At 44.1% G+C, this 16,545-nt stretch overlaps 1 protein-coding gene across 1 annotated transcript; it reads right to left on the bottom strand.

Moving 5' to 3' along the window:
- Positions 1–1,816: 1,816 nt before the first annotated feature.
- Positions 1,817–2,050, bottom strand: LOC120036966 (protein phosphatase 1 regulatory subunit 14B-like; the record flags this gene model as incomplete). The annotated part of the gene is made up of 1 exon (XM_038983228.1): positions 1,817–2,050. A coding segment is annotated over exon 1 (234 nt), but the record flags the coding sequence as incomplete, so codon positions are not given.
- Positions 2,051–16,545: the final 14,495 nt, after the last annotated feature.

The raw sequence follows: 16,545 nt of genomic DNA, 5'->3' as shown, positions 1-16,545 counted from the left end.
CTTTCCCCTTGTCATTGGTTAACAAACTGCCCTGCTTTCCTCATGTCATTGGTTAACAAACTGCCCTGCTTTCCTCATGTCATTGGTTAACAAACTGCCCTGCTTTCCTCATGTCATTGGTTAACCCTCTCCTCCTCATGTCATTGGTTAACCCACTGCCCTCGTGTCATTGGTTAACCCTCTCCTCCTCATGCCATTGGTTAACCCACTGCCCTCATGTCATTGGTTAACCCACTGCCCTCATGTCATTGGTTAACCCACTGCCCTCATGTCATTGGTTAACCCACTGCCCTCATGTCATTGCTTAACCCACTGCCCTCATGTCATTGCTTAACCCACTGCCCTCTCCTCCTCATGTCATTGGTTAACCCACTGCCCTCATGTCATTGGTTAATCCACTGCCCTCTCCTCCTCATGCCATTGGTTAACCCACTGCCCTCATGTCATTGCTTAACCCACTGCCCTCATGTCATTGCTTAACCCACTGCCCTCCCCTCCTCATGTCATTGGTTAACCCACTGCCCTCATGTCATTGGTTAATCCACTGCCCTCTCCTCCTCATGTCATTGGTTAATCCACTGCCCTCTCCTCCTCATGTCATTGGTTAATCCACTGCCCTCTCCTCCTCGCATCATTGGTTAATCCACTGCCCTCTCCTCCTCATGTCATTGGTTAATCCACTGCCCTCTCCTCCTCATGTCATTGGTTAATCCACTGCCCTCCTATCCTCTCCTCTCTAGCAGCATCCTGCATGATATGGAGAACACAGCACTGTGGAGATTCTCTCAGCTCTTCAGATGTTAAAGAATGTAGCGACCATCACTGTGAGACCGCATTCCAATGTCTCGGTCAATACCATCTCTCAGGGAAAGACACAGACCTGCCTGTGATCAGAAGGGTTAACAATATTCCCGACTCGACACATCCCAGGCAGATGGTAACATGAATGGACTCACATACCAGACAACCAATCATTATCTAGACCAGCAGTTTCCCCTTCCTTTAAGCATTATATTGAATCAATAGAAAACACAAGCTATTTGGGTCGACATTATGAATTAATTAAACAGATTGTGTATTCTGGTAAAGGGCGCCGATTATTTAATGCCTTTACCGGAATGATTTTTTTGTGTAGCCCAGTGTCAGACAATATTTGTCTGTCTGTAGGCCTATTGACAAATCAGCCCTCTATAGCCGACTGTAAACGCGTTCTCAGCAGTTACAGGAGATGGGACTCGACTACAAAAAAAGAGTCTGACGCTTAAAGCGCAGCTGTGTGGTGTGTTTTACGACCTCAAAAACAGTCTTTCCCCACTAGGCACAGACTTCAGTTCAACGTCTACATTTGGTTGAGTTGTCAACTAACGTGAATTCAACGTGAACTCAACAAATGTCACAATGTCATTGCATTTAGGTTACAAGTTCGGTGGAAAAAAAATCACGAAATGACCTAACACTTTTTTTATTTGGTTGAAATAACGTGGAAACGTTGATTCAACCAGTTTCTACCCAGTGGTTCATCTGTTCTGTGAGACCCTCTCTTGGAAGCTACCTGTCCAGGAGGGAGACAATGCAGCCGGGGAGAGAGGGGACAATAGACCGGTGAGACCCGCGGATTTACACAGGTAACCAAACCACCTCCATGTTCCCTTCCCCGGGCTTTACGCACCACCACTGCAAACATACCAAAAACACACTCCAAACTCTAAAGACAACATTTTAAACACTGATTATCTTGGCAATTAATTATTCATCCCGAATCCTCCAAGAATAACCGACCCAAAGCGCCCATAAAACCTCCTCTCCTCCTCCTCACCTCACAGTCGTACAAATCGCTTAGTTGTTCAATGATCCACTCCTCCAGTATCAGTCTCTTCCGCAGCTCCTTCCTGTCGTATTTCACCGTCACTTTTCCCTGCTTCCTCTGGACCGGGTTATCCCGCGGCATGGGTCCGGAACCAGCGCACCCAACCCCGGCCGGCGGCTGGAAGAACACCCGGCTGGCGGCCGCGGGCAACTGGGCGCTCGTCTCGGTGCTGGCGGCTGACATCGCGTGTGTTTTTTGACGGAGTTAAAGAGAGAGGGACGGAGCAGGCAGACCTACAGTAGTGACAGGCTGAGCATGAACAGTTTTTAAACACCTGCTATTTAAAGCACAACGCGTCCAGTGGAGTACAGCCGAGGGGGGCGTGCCAGCAGAATTCCTTCAACGGATCTGAAGCCCGTCCCTCTATGTCAGATGATATGATTAGTGCTGGGATGAAACAAAACGCTGCTCTTTAAAGAAGGTGGCACCACAGGTTCAAAAATCGTACATCTTTTCTGGATTCTGGAGTTTTTCCTACTCTAACGACCTGGTCAGGTAAAAGTCTACTGTACATGGTGAAGGAACTACCACTACTATAACTATAACCAGTCACTACCACTACTATAACCAGTCACTACCATTACTACTGTAGTCAATACCACTACTATAACCAGTCACTACCATTACTACTGTAGACACTGCCACTACTATAACTATAACCAGTCACTACCATTACTACTGTAGACACTAACACTACTACTGTAGTGTTAGTGTCTACAGCTTAATTGAATTAAAACATAAGTTAGTTGAAATAAAATAAAATAATTGAAATACAGTAAGACATTGTTAGTTTGACAAAAAAACCTAAGCAAACATGTGGGTTACATCTTTTGTCCAATGGAAAATAATTGCAAAAAAGGCAGATGACCTATGTAGCAAATTAGGCTAAAGTATCATTTGATACTTTAGATACTTCATTTGATACTTCATTTGATATTTGATAGTCATGAAACATGACAAATAAAAATAAAAATCAGGAGCAGATGAAAAATAAAAATCAGGAGCAGATGAAACGTTATTTACACGGACATGTATGTACAAAAAGTAAACAAAAAACGAATATTATTCTGTTTGTCCTGTGGGTACCTTTGCCACTGTTCCACCCCTTGTGTATTGCGCTGTCATGGTGTATTTTAGTGGTAGTGACTACTATAACCAGTCACTACCACTACTATAACCAGTCACTACCATTACTACTGTAGTCACTACCACTACTATAACCAGTCACTACCACTACCACTACTATAACTATAACCAGTCACTACCACTACTATAACCAGTCACTACCATTACTACTGTAGTCACTACCACTACTATAACCAGTCACTATCACTACTGTAACTATAACCAGTCACTACCATTACTACTGTAGACACTACCACTACTATAACTATAACCAGTCACTACTACTACTACTGTAGACACTACCACTACTATAACCAGTCACTACCACTACTATAACCAGTCACTACCACTACTATAACCAGTCACTACCATTACTACTGTAGACACTAGCACTACTATAACCAGTCACTACCACTACTATAACCAGTCACTACCATTACTACTGTAGTCACTACCACAACTATAACCAGTCAGTCAAAAGGACCATTTGTAATGTAACTGGGACCTTTACGGAGTGCCAACAGAAGAAGATCTTCAAAGGTATTGCATATATTATATCGCTATTTCTGACTTTTGTGTCGCAACTCACTGGTTGAAAATGATTTGTTATGCATTTGTGTGCTGGGCGCTGTCCTCCGATAATAGCATGGTTTGCTTTTGCCATAAAGCTTTTTTGAAATCTGACATGGCGGCTGGATTAACAACGTTAAGCTTTATTTTGATGTATTGCACTTGTGATTTCATTCAAGTTTAATATTTATAGTAATTTAATTTGAATTTGGCGCTCTGCAATTTCACCGGAAATTGTCAAAATGGGACGGTAGCGTCCCACAAGGCACTCACACGTAAATACATTCGTGATTTCTTATTCCAAACCAGGCGGCGGTTCGTGTGCAAAGTATATGATTACTATGAGAATAGTTCTAAAATGTATCAACGATAAGTGTCCCTTTTTCTCATGTATTAAGTGTGTATGTTTAATCTGTGTTATTATTTAGTTAGCTAGTAAATAAATAGTTAAACCAATTTGTGTAGTACTGAATCATGAGTAAGGCTGGGTTTTTTACAGATCCAAGAAGGTTACGACTGTTCAGAATGATGATATGATTAATATGTTGACTGTTTATACAGTGAGGGAAAAAAGTATTTGATCCCCTGCTGATTTTGTACGTTTGCCCACTGACAAAGAAATGATCCGTCTATAATTTTAATGGTAGGTTTATTTGAACAGTGAGAGACAGAATAACAACAAAACAATCCAGAAAAACGCTGGTCAAAAATGTTATAAATTGATTTGCATTTTAATGAGGGAAAAAAATTACAAATACTGATCAAATACTGTAGAGGTGATAGGTAAGGACGTTTAGAATTTAATTCGGGAGATGGTAACTCTTTAAACAACCGCTCTCGTGGTGCCCCAAATTCCTAATGAGGTAATTGTTACATCATTTAAATTGCGTAACAATTAAACATAGTTAGTTGATTCAATTAAATAACAGTCATCAGATTAATGAAAGTAAAGTCACGACATACATGATTTAAAAACAAGCTAGCAAGATTTTCTTCAGGAAATGTACTTTTCAGTGATGACTATTAGCCTAAAGGGTTTATTTATGAGATAGAACTAGCTAGCTATCAGTTGATCTACATTCAAACCTAATCTACATAGTTCAACTACCACAGAAATACTTTTACTGAGCTGTCATCACTAGATACTCCATGATATTCCTCTTCCCAAATTATATTTCTCTTCCCACACAACTACTGACCACAACCACACAACTACTGACCACACAACTACTGACCACGACTACTGACCACACAACTATTGACCACAACTCCCGACCACAACCACACAACTACTGACCGCACAACTACTGGCCACGCAACTACTGGCCACGCAACTACTGACCACAACCACACAAGTACTGACCACAACCACACAAGTACTGACCGCACAACTACTGGCCACACAACTACTGACCACAACCACACAAGTACTGACCACAACCACACAACTACTGACCACAACCACACAACGACTGACCACAACCACACAACGACTGACCACAACCACACAACTACTGACCACAACCACAGACCACAACCACACAAGTACTGACCACAACCACACAACTACAGACCACAACTACTGTGCCCAAGAAAGTGAAGGTAACCTTCCTAAAAGACTACCGCCCCATAGCACTCACGTCAGTAGCCATGAAGTGCTTTGAAAGGCTGGTCATGACTCAAATCAACACTAGACCCACTCCAATTTGCATACCACTCCGATGACACAATCTAAATCGCACTCTACACTGCCCTTTCCCACCTGGACAAAAGGAACACCTATGTGAGAATGCTGTTCATTGACTACAGCTCAGCGTTCAACACCATAGTGCCCACAGAGCGCATCACTAAGCTAAGGACCCTGGGACTAAACACCTCCCTTTGCAACTGGATTCTGGACTTCCTGACGGGCCGACCCCAGTTGGTAAGGGCAACAATACATCTGCCACGCTGATCCTCAACACTGGAGCCCCTCTGGGGTGCGTGCTTAGTCCACTCCCGTACTCCCTGTTCACCCACGACTGCGTGGCCAAGCATGACTCCAATGCCATCAATAAGTCTGCTGACGACACAAAGGTGGTAGGCTTGATCACCGACAATGATGAGACAGCCTATAGAGAGGAGGTCAGAGACCTGGCAGTGTGGTGCCAGGCCAACAACCTCTCCCTCAGCGTGAGCAAGACAAAGAAGCTGATCGTGGACTATAGGAAAAGGGGGGTTGAACAGGCCCCCATTAACAACGCTGGGACTGAAGTGGAGCAGGTTGAGAATTTCAAGTCCGTCCACATCACCAACAAACTATCATGGTCCTAAAACACCAAGAAAATCGTGAAGAGAAACACACCAAGACAGTCATGAAGAGGACACGACAAAACCTTTTCCCACTCAGGAGTCTGAAAAGATTTGGCATGGGTCCCCAGATCCTCAAAAAGTTCTACAGCTGCACCATCGAGAGCATCCTGACCGGTTGCATTAACGCCTGGTATATCAACTGCTCGGCATCCGACAAAAGGCGCTACAGAGAGCGTACAGCCAAGTTCATGTACAACTTACCTTAACTAACCCGCACATTGACTCGGTACTGGTACCTCCTGTACATAGCCTCGTTATTGTTATTTCATTGTGTTACTAAATAAAGTAGAAAATTAAATAAAAAGTAACTATTTTCTTAACTCTTGAAGCTAGGGGGCAGAATTTTTATATTTGGGAAAAAAACGTTCCCAAGGTAAACGGACTATTTCTCAGGCCCAGATGCTAGAATATGCATATAATTGACAGATTAGGATAGAAAACACTCTAAAGTTTCCAAAACGGTCAAAATATTGTCTGTGAGTATAACAGAACTGATTTTGCAGGCGATAACCTGAGGAACTCCAACCCGGAAGTGCTCTTTTTTATTTTTATCCTTGTTCCATTGCTTGCCCCTCCATTTAAAGGCGTATCAACCAGATTTCTTTTCCAATGGCTTCCTCAGGCTGTGACCAGGCTTTAGACATAGTTTCAGGCTTTTATTTTGAAAAATGAGCGAGATTTATCAAAATGCGTCAGTGGATGACCAGGTGTCCTTTGATTGGTTCCTGCGCAGGAGAGATGTGGCTCGACATTTTCTATCTCTGTAGAATTGAACAGTTTACCGTCTGGTTGAAATATGATCAATTATGTATGTTAAAAACAACCTGAGGATTGATTATAAAAAACCTTTGACATGTTTCTACGAACATTATGGATACTTTTTGGAATTTTCGTCTGCCCTTCAGTACCAGAACGAGCTTGTGATTTTCTGAACATAACGCGCAAACCAAATGGCGATTTTTCGTTATAAAACTAATCTTTATCGAACAAAAATAACATTTATTGTGTAACTGGGAGTCTCGTGAGTACAAACATCCGAAGATTATCAAAGGTAAGCGATTCATTTTATTGCTTTTCTGACTTTCGTGACCAAGCTAATTTAAGGCTAGCTTTTCTAGCAGTGATTGAATCACTCACAAACACTTGGATTGCTTCGCTGTAAAGCATATTTTCAAAATCTGACATGATAGGTGGATTAACAACAAGCTAAACTGTGTTTTGGTATATTTCACTTGTGATTCCATGGTTATAAATATTTGTAGTATTATTTTTAAGTTTGGCGCGCGGTTGTTTACGAAAATGATCCCGTAAAAGGGATCCGTGCGGCAAGAAGTTTCCTTGACTCTATTTTCTTAGAACTGCATTGTTGGTTAAGGGCTTTGTAAGCATTTCACTGTAAGGTCTACACCCGTTGTATTCGGTGCATGTGACAAATACAATTTGATTCGATTTGACTCAACTACTGACCACACAACTACTGAAACACACAACAACAGACCATAAATCCTGACCACATCTACTGACCACAACCACACGACTACTGACTACACTACCACACAAGTCATTGTGTTCAGGGTTTATTTTGTAAATGAGCTTTTATGACACTAGACATTCTAGTTATCTCAGAGACCTGGCTGAATCATTTCATTATGGATAAGGACGTTGCCATTGCGGACGACAACATTTTCAGATGTGATCGACTAAAACAAGGAGGAGGGGTAGCTATTTATGTCAAATCTGCTCTTATGGCATCATGCTCTCTTAGCATCTCTGTCCCCATAATGTGAGCTGTTGGTCATAAAAGTGGCCATAAGCCAAAAGATGCAAATATTTATTTCTGCGGGCTAATTACTGCTGTTGGTATTATTTCAGGTAAAACCATTTCTGGTTTCTGAACTGATCCTGAGGCCCATTGTCGTGCCATTTCATCCGCCACCGTCACCTCATGTTTCAGCATGATAATGCACGGCCCCATGTCACAAGGATCTGTACACAATTCCTGACAATGTCCCAGTTCTTCAGTAATAGTATGGTCTGCAGCTTATAGTGAGCTATTTTACCTCAGGTGAGCAGAACCTTGAAACGTCCTTAATATTAGAGATTACACACCAGTTCATGTTAAAGAGACACACAACCCCTCCCCTGAGCTGCTCTGACGCAACAGTTCTTGCCCTGTCGATCTAAAGAAAAACCAGCTAGATATATATTTACATTAGAGTTCGTCAGATCACGTTAATGGGATAGTCTCAAACAGAGCTCATCCAGTTTATTCTCCAGTGATTGCACGTTTGCCAATAGAATGGAGGGTAAAGGCGATTTATCCACTCTCCGAAGTAGTCTCTTCAGGGATTCCCACATGCCGGCCTCTATAGCACCATCCGTCTCCTCCTCCTTCGAGTGTCGGGGATGTGGGCTCTCCTCCTCCTTCGAGTGTCGGGGATGTGGGCTCTCCTCCTCCTTCGAGTGTCGGGGATGTGGGCTCTCCTCCTCCTTCGAGTGTCGGGGATGTGGGCTCTCCTCCTCCTTCGAGTGTCGGGGATGTGGGCCTGGTCCACAGACTCATTGAAGCAGAAGTTTTCATTTGTGAATAATCACCAGTAATGGAAGTAAAATGAAATGCCAACATCACTGGACTAACAAAATGGCCGACTAACCTTTTCAGGAACATCAGTATCTCGGCTGTGGCCTTGCAGATCGTTTCATCTTCTTTATCAAACACATTTATTCAGTGAGTCTAAATTAATAACGTTAGCTGCTGGCTGCATCAACCGAGCTAGCTATCTAGCGAAGCTACTAAAGCTAATGTTAGCTGAACAAAAATATAAAAACGCAACATGCAACAATTTTATTAAGTTACTAAGAAATGAATTCATTAGGTGCTTAACTATGGATTTGTCATGACAGGGTAGGGCCCACCCACTGGGGAACCAGGCCCAGCCAATCAGAAGGAGTTTTTCTTCACAAAAGGGCTTTATTACAGACAGAAACAGTCCTCAATTTCATCAGCTGTCCGTGTGGCTGGTGTCAGACTATCTCGCAGGTGAAGAAGCCTGCGAGATAGAGGGACACCTTAGCCTCTCCCAGAGTGCATCAGAGGGACACCTTATCCTCTCCCAGAGTGCCTCAGAGGAACACCTTATCCTCTCCCAGAGTGCATCAGAGGAACATCTATCCTCTCCCAGAGTGCATCAGAGGGACACCTTATCCTCTCCCAGAGTGCATCAGAGGGACACCTTATCCTCTCCCAGAGTGCCTCAGAGGGACACCTTATCCTCTCCCAGAGTGCATCAGAGGAACACCTTATCCTCTCCCAGAGTGCATCAGAGGAACACCTTATCCTCTCCCAGAGTGCATCAGAGGGACACTTCACCCGTCATTAATACCACAACTCCTATAAAGATGATCACACTGAGGAGCTCCGGCCCAAATCAAGAGGTCTGTGCTGCTTCTCACCACCCAGGCTATATAACCACACACACACACACACACACAAAAGCAAATGTATCCATTTATTTCATCCACTTCCAGATTGTACCGGTAGACGAGGCTGTAACATGGTAGATTGGGCTGTAACATGATGGATTGGGCTGTAACATGGTAGATTGGGCTGTAACATGATGGATTGGGCTGTAACATGGTAGATTGGGCTGTAACATGATGGATTGGGCTGTTGCAGGCTGTGGTATAGTCTGCCCTCTGCTGGTCAGACGTGTATTAACAATATGAAAAACACTCAGAAAGTCTTCCTCCAGACAAAATGTGTTTTATTGACATGCTATACAGACGGAACAGTTGGGAAACGACTTGACAGAGGCTCTGACAAGCCGTTACTATGAAGCCAGACAGGAGCACAGAGTCAGAAGAACCCTAGAACCACCAGAGTTCTGTTACAGGACCCACACTATGGTTCAGAACCATTAGAGTTCTGTTACAGGACCCACACTATGGTTCAGAACCATTAGAGTTCTGTTACAGGACCCACACTATGGTTCAGAACCATTAGAGTTCTGCTACTGGACCCACACTATGGTTCAGAACCATTAGAGTTCTGTTACTGGACCCACACTATGGTTCAGAACCATTAGAGTTCTGTTACAGGACCCACCCTATGGTTCAGAACCATTAGAGTTCTGTTACAGGACCCACACTATGGTTCAGAACCACCAGAGTTCTGTTACAGGACCCACACTATGGTTCAGAACCATTAGAGTTCTGTTACTGGACCCACACTATGGTTCAGAACCATTAGAGTTCTCTTACTGGACCCACACTATGGTTCAGAACCATTAGAGTTCTGTTACTGGACCCACACTATGGTTCAGAACCATTAGAGTTCTGTTACAGGACCCACACTATGGTTCAGAACCACCAGAGTTCTGTTACAGGACCCACACTATGGTTCAGAACCATTAGAGTTCTGTTACAGGACCCACACTATGGTTCAGAACCATTAGAGTTATATTACAGAACCCACCCTATGGTTCAGAACCATTAGAGTTCTGTTACAGGACCCACACTATGGTTCAGAACCATTAGAGTTCTGTTACAGGACCCACACTATGGTTCAGAACCATTAGAGTTCTGTTACTGGACCCACACTATGGTTCAGAACCATTAGAGTTCTGTTACAGGACCCACACTATGGTTCAGAACCATTAGAGTTATATTACAGAACCCACCCTATGGTTCAGAACCATTAGAGTTCTGTTACAGGACCCACCCTATGGTTCAGAACCATTAGAGTTATATTACAGAACCCACCCTATGGTTCAGAACCATTAGAGTTATATTATAGAACCCACCCTATGGTTCAGAACCATTCAAGTTATATTATAGAACCCACCCTATGGTTCAGAACCATTAGAGTTATATTATAGAACCCACCCCATGGTTCAGAACCATTAGAGTTATATTATAGAACCCACCCTATGGATCAGAACCATTCGAGTTCTATTATAGAACCCACCCTATGGTTCAGAACCATTCAAGTTATATTATAGAACCCACCCTATGGTTCAGAACCATTAGAGTTCTATTCTAGAACCCACCCTATGGTTCAGAACCATTATAGTTCTATTATAGAACCCACCCTATGGTTCAGAACCATTAGAGTTCTATTATAGAACCCACCCTATGGTTCAGAACCAATAAGAGTCCTGGTATACAACCCACTCTGTTTTCAGCCCTCTCCGTCTCAAGGAGGGACCGTTTATTTGTGGTCAGTCTCAGTAAAATATATACATAATATAATATTTATATGTTCTTCATGTAGTTACCCCCTTCAAACCTTCATTTCAAAGAGATATAGACCGCATCCCAAAATGTGCACTATGTAGTGGCTAGGGTGCCATTTGGGACGCGATGGTAGTAATGCCTACGTGCTTTTAAAAAGATCATAGAACAGAAAAGGTCAATAAAGTCCCAACCGTGTCATGACTGCCCCACTAAGCTGCCCAGGATAGGACAGCATGCCGGCCAAGGAACATCTAGTCACAGACGATCTAAGATCATACCATATCTACGTTTTATGGTTCTGTGACAGTTGAGGGTTCTAACAGAACATGGAACCATCAGTGCTAAGCTAACAGTTCAGAGGGTTCTAACAGAACATGGAACCATCAGTGCTAAGCTAACAGTTCAGAGGGTTCTAACAGAACATGGAACCATCAGTGCTAAGCTAACAGTTCAGAGGGTTCTAACAGAACATGGAACCATTAGTGCTAAGCTAACAGTTCAGAGGGTTCTAACAGAACATGGAACCATTAGTGCTAAGCTAACAGTTCAGAGGGTTCTAACAGAACATGGAACCATTAGTGCTAAGCTAACAGTTCAGAGGGTTCTAACAGAACATGGAACCATCAGTGCTAAGCTAACAGTTCAGAGGGTTCTAACAGAACATGGAACCATTAGTGCTAAGCTAACAGTTCAGAGGGTTCTAACAGAACATGGAACCATTAGTGCTAAGCTAACAGTTCAGAGGGTTCTAACAGAACATGGAACCATTAGTGCTAAGCTAACAGTTCAGAGGGTTCTAACAGAACATGGAACCATTAGTGCTAAGCTAAGAAAACCGAGCGCTGAAGAGTAGCAGCATATGGGAATTAGTTTACTATGAGTTGACTGTGTTTACGGTCTTTGGAATGAGTTTACAATGTGTTGACTGTGTTTACGGTCTTTGGAATGAGTTTACAATGTGTTGACTGTGTTTACGGTCTTTGGAATGAGTTTACAATGTGTTGACTGTGTTTACGGTCTTTGGAATGAGTTTACAATGTGTTGACTGTGTTTACGGTCTTTGGAATGAGTTTACAATGTGTTGACTGTGTTTACGGTCTTTGGAATGAGTTTACAATGTGTTGACTGTGTTTATGGTCTTTGGAATGAGTTTACAATGTGTTGACTGTGTTTACGGTCTTTGGAATGAGTTTACAATGTGTTGACTGTGTTTACGGTCTTTGGAATGAGTTTACAATGTGTTGACTGTGTTTACGGTCTTTGAGATCAACTACGTTGCAGTCAGACTTCACAGCATGACTGATTTATACATCTCCTTGCATATCAAATAACTATGTATTCAAGTTATTTCCAACTATTATTTGATCAAGATGAGTGATTCTGTGCCTCGCCTTGCTCAAACTAATTCCCTCAAACACTACTGACATGTTGGGAATGCATATCTGTTCTGCTTGTAATTAGTTTACGGTGTGTTTACCATAGAATCCACCGGAACATCTTTGAAAGCATCTCTCTATGGTGTAGACTCTCTGACAGTCTCTGAACTGCTCTCTCTCTCTCTCTCTCTCTCTGTGTGATCTGATAAGGCAAAGGAAAGTCATAAATAGCAGCAGCATCAACTTCTTCATTTAATAAACCCTTGAAAGTGATCATACGACGATTCAAATCTATCGGATAAGTTTTTTTTAGAATTCATAGAAATGTCAGGGGTCAATGATAGTTCAATATTCAATACTGTTCAATCTGTTGGCTGTGTGGCCGAAACAACAACCAGCCCTTCCTTCACTACAGAGTCATCTAGAGGAGGGGAATATGTCTGTTACAGGAGGTACCCACCCCTTCCTTCACTACAGAGTCATCTAGAGGAGAGGAAGATGTCTGTTACAGGAGGTACCCACCCCTTCCTTCACTACAGAGTCATCTAGAGGAGGGGAATATGTCTGTTACAGGAGGTACCCACCCCTTCCTTCACTACAGAGTCATCTAGAGGAGAGGAAGATGTCTGTTACAGGAGGTACCCACCCCTTCCTTCACTACAGAGACATCTAGAGGAGAGGAAGATGTCTGTTACAGGAGGTACCCACCCCTTCCTTCACTACAGAGTCATCTAGAGGAGGGGAAGATGTCTGTTACAGGAGGTACCCACCCCTTCCTTCACTACAGAGACATCTAGAGGAGAGGAAGCTGTCTGTTACAGGAGGTACCCACCCCTTCCTTCACTACAGAGACATCTAGAGGAGAGGAAGATGTCTGTTACAGGAGGTACCCACCCCTTCCTTCACTACAGAGACATCTAGAGGAGAGGAAGATGTCTGTTACAGGAGGTACACACCCCTTCCTTCACTACAGAGACATCTAGAGGAGAGGAAGATGTCTGTTACAGGAGGTACCCACCCCTTCCTTCACTACAGAGACATCTAGAGGAGAGGAAGATGTCGGTTACAGGAGGTACCCACCCCTTCCTTCACTACAGAGACATCTAGAGGAGAGGAAGATGTCTGTTACAGGAGGTACCCACCCCTTCCTTCACTACAGAGTCATCTAGAGGAGAGGAAAATGTCTGTTACAGGAGGTACCCACCCCTTCCTTCACTACAGAGTCATCTAGAGGAGAGGAAAATGTCTGTTACAGGAGGTACCCACCCCTTCCTTCACTACAGAGTCATCTAGAGGAGAGGAAGATGTCTGTTACAGGAGGTACCCACCCCTTCCTTCACTACAGAGTCATCTAGAGGAGAGGAAGATGTCTGTTACAGGAGGTACCCACACCTTCCTGCTGACTGGCTGAAGGGGTTATCAACAACGTGCAGCTTTGAGAGAGGAGCCAATCAAATCACTGACACAATGTGACATTGGCGGGATCTTTGGGGTCGGAGGTCAATCAATTAATCACTCAATCTGATCGTCATAGAAACAATAGCAAAAACAGAAAGGAAATGTTTTTAAGCTCTACAGAAGAAACACAAGAGTGGTTAGGGTTAGGGTCCCATTTCATCTTTACAGCAATAAGTATCAAACTAAAACATGAATCAGTAGTGTACACTATTCTTTACAGCAATAAGTATCAAACTAAAACATGAATCAGTAGTGTACACTATTCTTTACAGCAATAAGTATCAAACTAAAACATGAATCAGTAGTGTACACTATTCTTTACAGCAATAAGTATCAAACTAAAACATGAATCAGTAGTGTACACTATTCTTTACAGCAATAAGTATCAAACTAAAAATGAATCAGTAGTGTACACTATTCTTTACAGCAATAAGTATCAAACTAAAAATGAATCAGTAGTGTACACTATTCTTTACAGCAATAGGTATCAAATTTACCTCCTCACCTTCCACCCCCGTAGAAACCTCTAGGTTTACCTCCTCACCTTCCACCCCCGTAGAAACCTCTAGGTTTACCTCCTCACCATCCACCCCTGTAGAAACCTCTAGGTTTACCTCCTCACCTTCCACCCCCGTAGAAACCTCTAGGTTTACCTCCTCACCTTCCACCCCTGTAGAAACCTCTAGGCTTACCTCCTCACCTTCCACCCCTGTAGAAACCTCTAGGTTTACCTCCTCACCTTCCACCCCCGTAGAAACCTCTAGGTTTACCTCCTCACCATCCACCCCTGTAGAAACCTCTAGGTTTACCTCCTCACCTTCCACCCCCGTAGAAACCTCTAGGTTTACCTCCTCACCTTCCACCCCTGTAGAAACCTCTAGGTTTACCTCCTCACCTTCCACCCCTGTAGAAACCTCTAGGTTTACCTCCTCACCTTCCACCCCTGTAGAAACCTCTAGGTTTACCTCCTCACCTTCCACCCCTGTAGAAACCTCTAGGTTTACCTCCTCACCTTCCACCCCTGTAGAAACCTCTAGGTTTCCCTCCTCACCTTCCACCCCTGTAGAAACCTCTAGGTTTACCTTCTCACCTTCCACCCCCGTAGAAACCTCTAGGTTTCCCTCCTGACCTTCCACCCCTGTAGAAACCTCTAGGTTTACCTCCTCACCTTCCACCCCCGTAGAAACCTCTAGGTTTACCTCCTCACCTTCCACCCCTGTAGAAACCTCTAGGTTTACCTCCTCACCTTCCACCCCCGTAGAAACCTCTAGGTTTACCTCCTCACCTTCCACCCCTGTAGAAACCTCTAGGCTTACCTCCTCACCTTCCACCCCCGTAGAAACCTCTAGGTTTACCTCCTCACCTTCCACCCCCGTAGAAACCTCTAGGTTTACCTCCTCACCATCCACCCCTGTAGAAACCTCTAGGTTTACCTCCTCACCTTCCACCCCCGTAGAAACCTCTAGGTTTACCTCCTCACCTTCCACCCCTGTAGAAACCTCTAGGTTTACCTCCTCACCTTCCACCCCTGTAGAAACCTCTAGGTTTACCTCCTCACCTTCCACCCCTGTAGAAACCTCTAGGTTTACCTCCTCACCTTCCACCCCTGTAGAAACCTCTAGGTTTACCTCCTCACCTTCCACCCCTGTAGAAACCTCTAGGTTTACCTCCTCACCTTCCACCCCTGTAGAAACCTCTAGGTTTACCTCCTCACCTTCCACCCCTGTAGAAACCTCTAGGTTTCCCTCCTCACCTTCCACCCCTGTAGAAACCTCTAGGTTTACCTTCTCACCTTCCACCCCCGTAGAAACCTCTAGGTTTCCCTCCTGACCTTCCACCCCTGTAGAAACCTCTAGGTTTACCTCCTCACCTTCCACCCCCGTAGAAACCTCTAGGTTTACCTCCTCACCTTCCACCCCTGTAGAAACCTCTAGGTTTACCTCCTCACCTTCCACCCCCGTAGAAACCTCTAGGTTTACCTCCTCACCTTCCACCCCTGTAGAAACCTCTAGGTTTACCTCCTCACCTTCCACCCCCGTAGAAACCTCTAGGTTTACCTCCTCACCTTCCACCCCCGTAGAAACCTCTAGGTTTACCTCCTCACCTTCCACCCCTGTAGAAACCTCTAGGTTTACCTCCTCACCTTCCACCCCCGTAGAAACCTCTAGGTTTACCTCCTCACCTTCCACCCCTGTAGAAACCTAGGTTTACCTCCTCACCTTCCACCCCCGTAGAAACCTCTAGGTTTACCTCCTCACCTTCTACCCCCGTAGAAACCTCTAGGTTTACCTCCTCACCTTCCACCCCTGTAGAAACCTCTAGGTTTACCTCCTCACCTTCCACCCCTGTAGAAACCTCTAGGTTTACCTCCTCACCATCCACCCCTGTAGAAACCTCTAGGTTTACCTCCTCACCTTCCACCCCCGTAGAAACCTCTAGGTTTCCCTCCTCACCTTCCACCCCCGTAGAAACCTCTAGGTTTACCTCCTCACCTTCCACCCCTGTAGAAACCTCTAGGTTTACCTCCTCACCTTCCACCCCCGTAGAAACCTCTAGGTTTAC

This window comes from Salvelinus namaycush, unplaced genomic scaffold (genome assembly GCF_016432855.1).
Source record: "Salvelinus namaycush isolate Seneca unplaced genomic scaffold, SaNama_1.0 Scaffold1537, whole genome shotgun sequence".
In the NCBI taxonomy this organism is placed as follows: domain Eukaryota; kingdom Metazoa; phylum Chordata; class Actinopteri; order Salmoniformes; family Salmonidae; genus Salvelinus; species Salvelinus namaycush.
The sequence above is the reverse complement of the archived record's forward strand: the minus strand, read 5'-3'. Positions and strand labels throughout refer to the sequence as shown.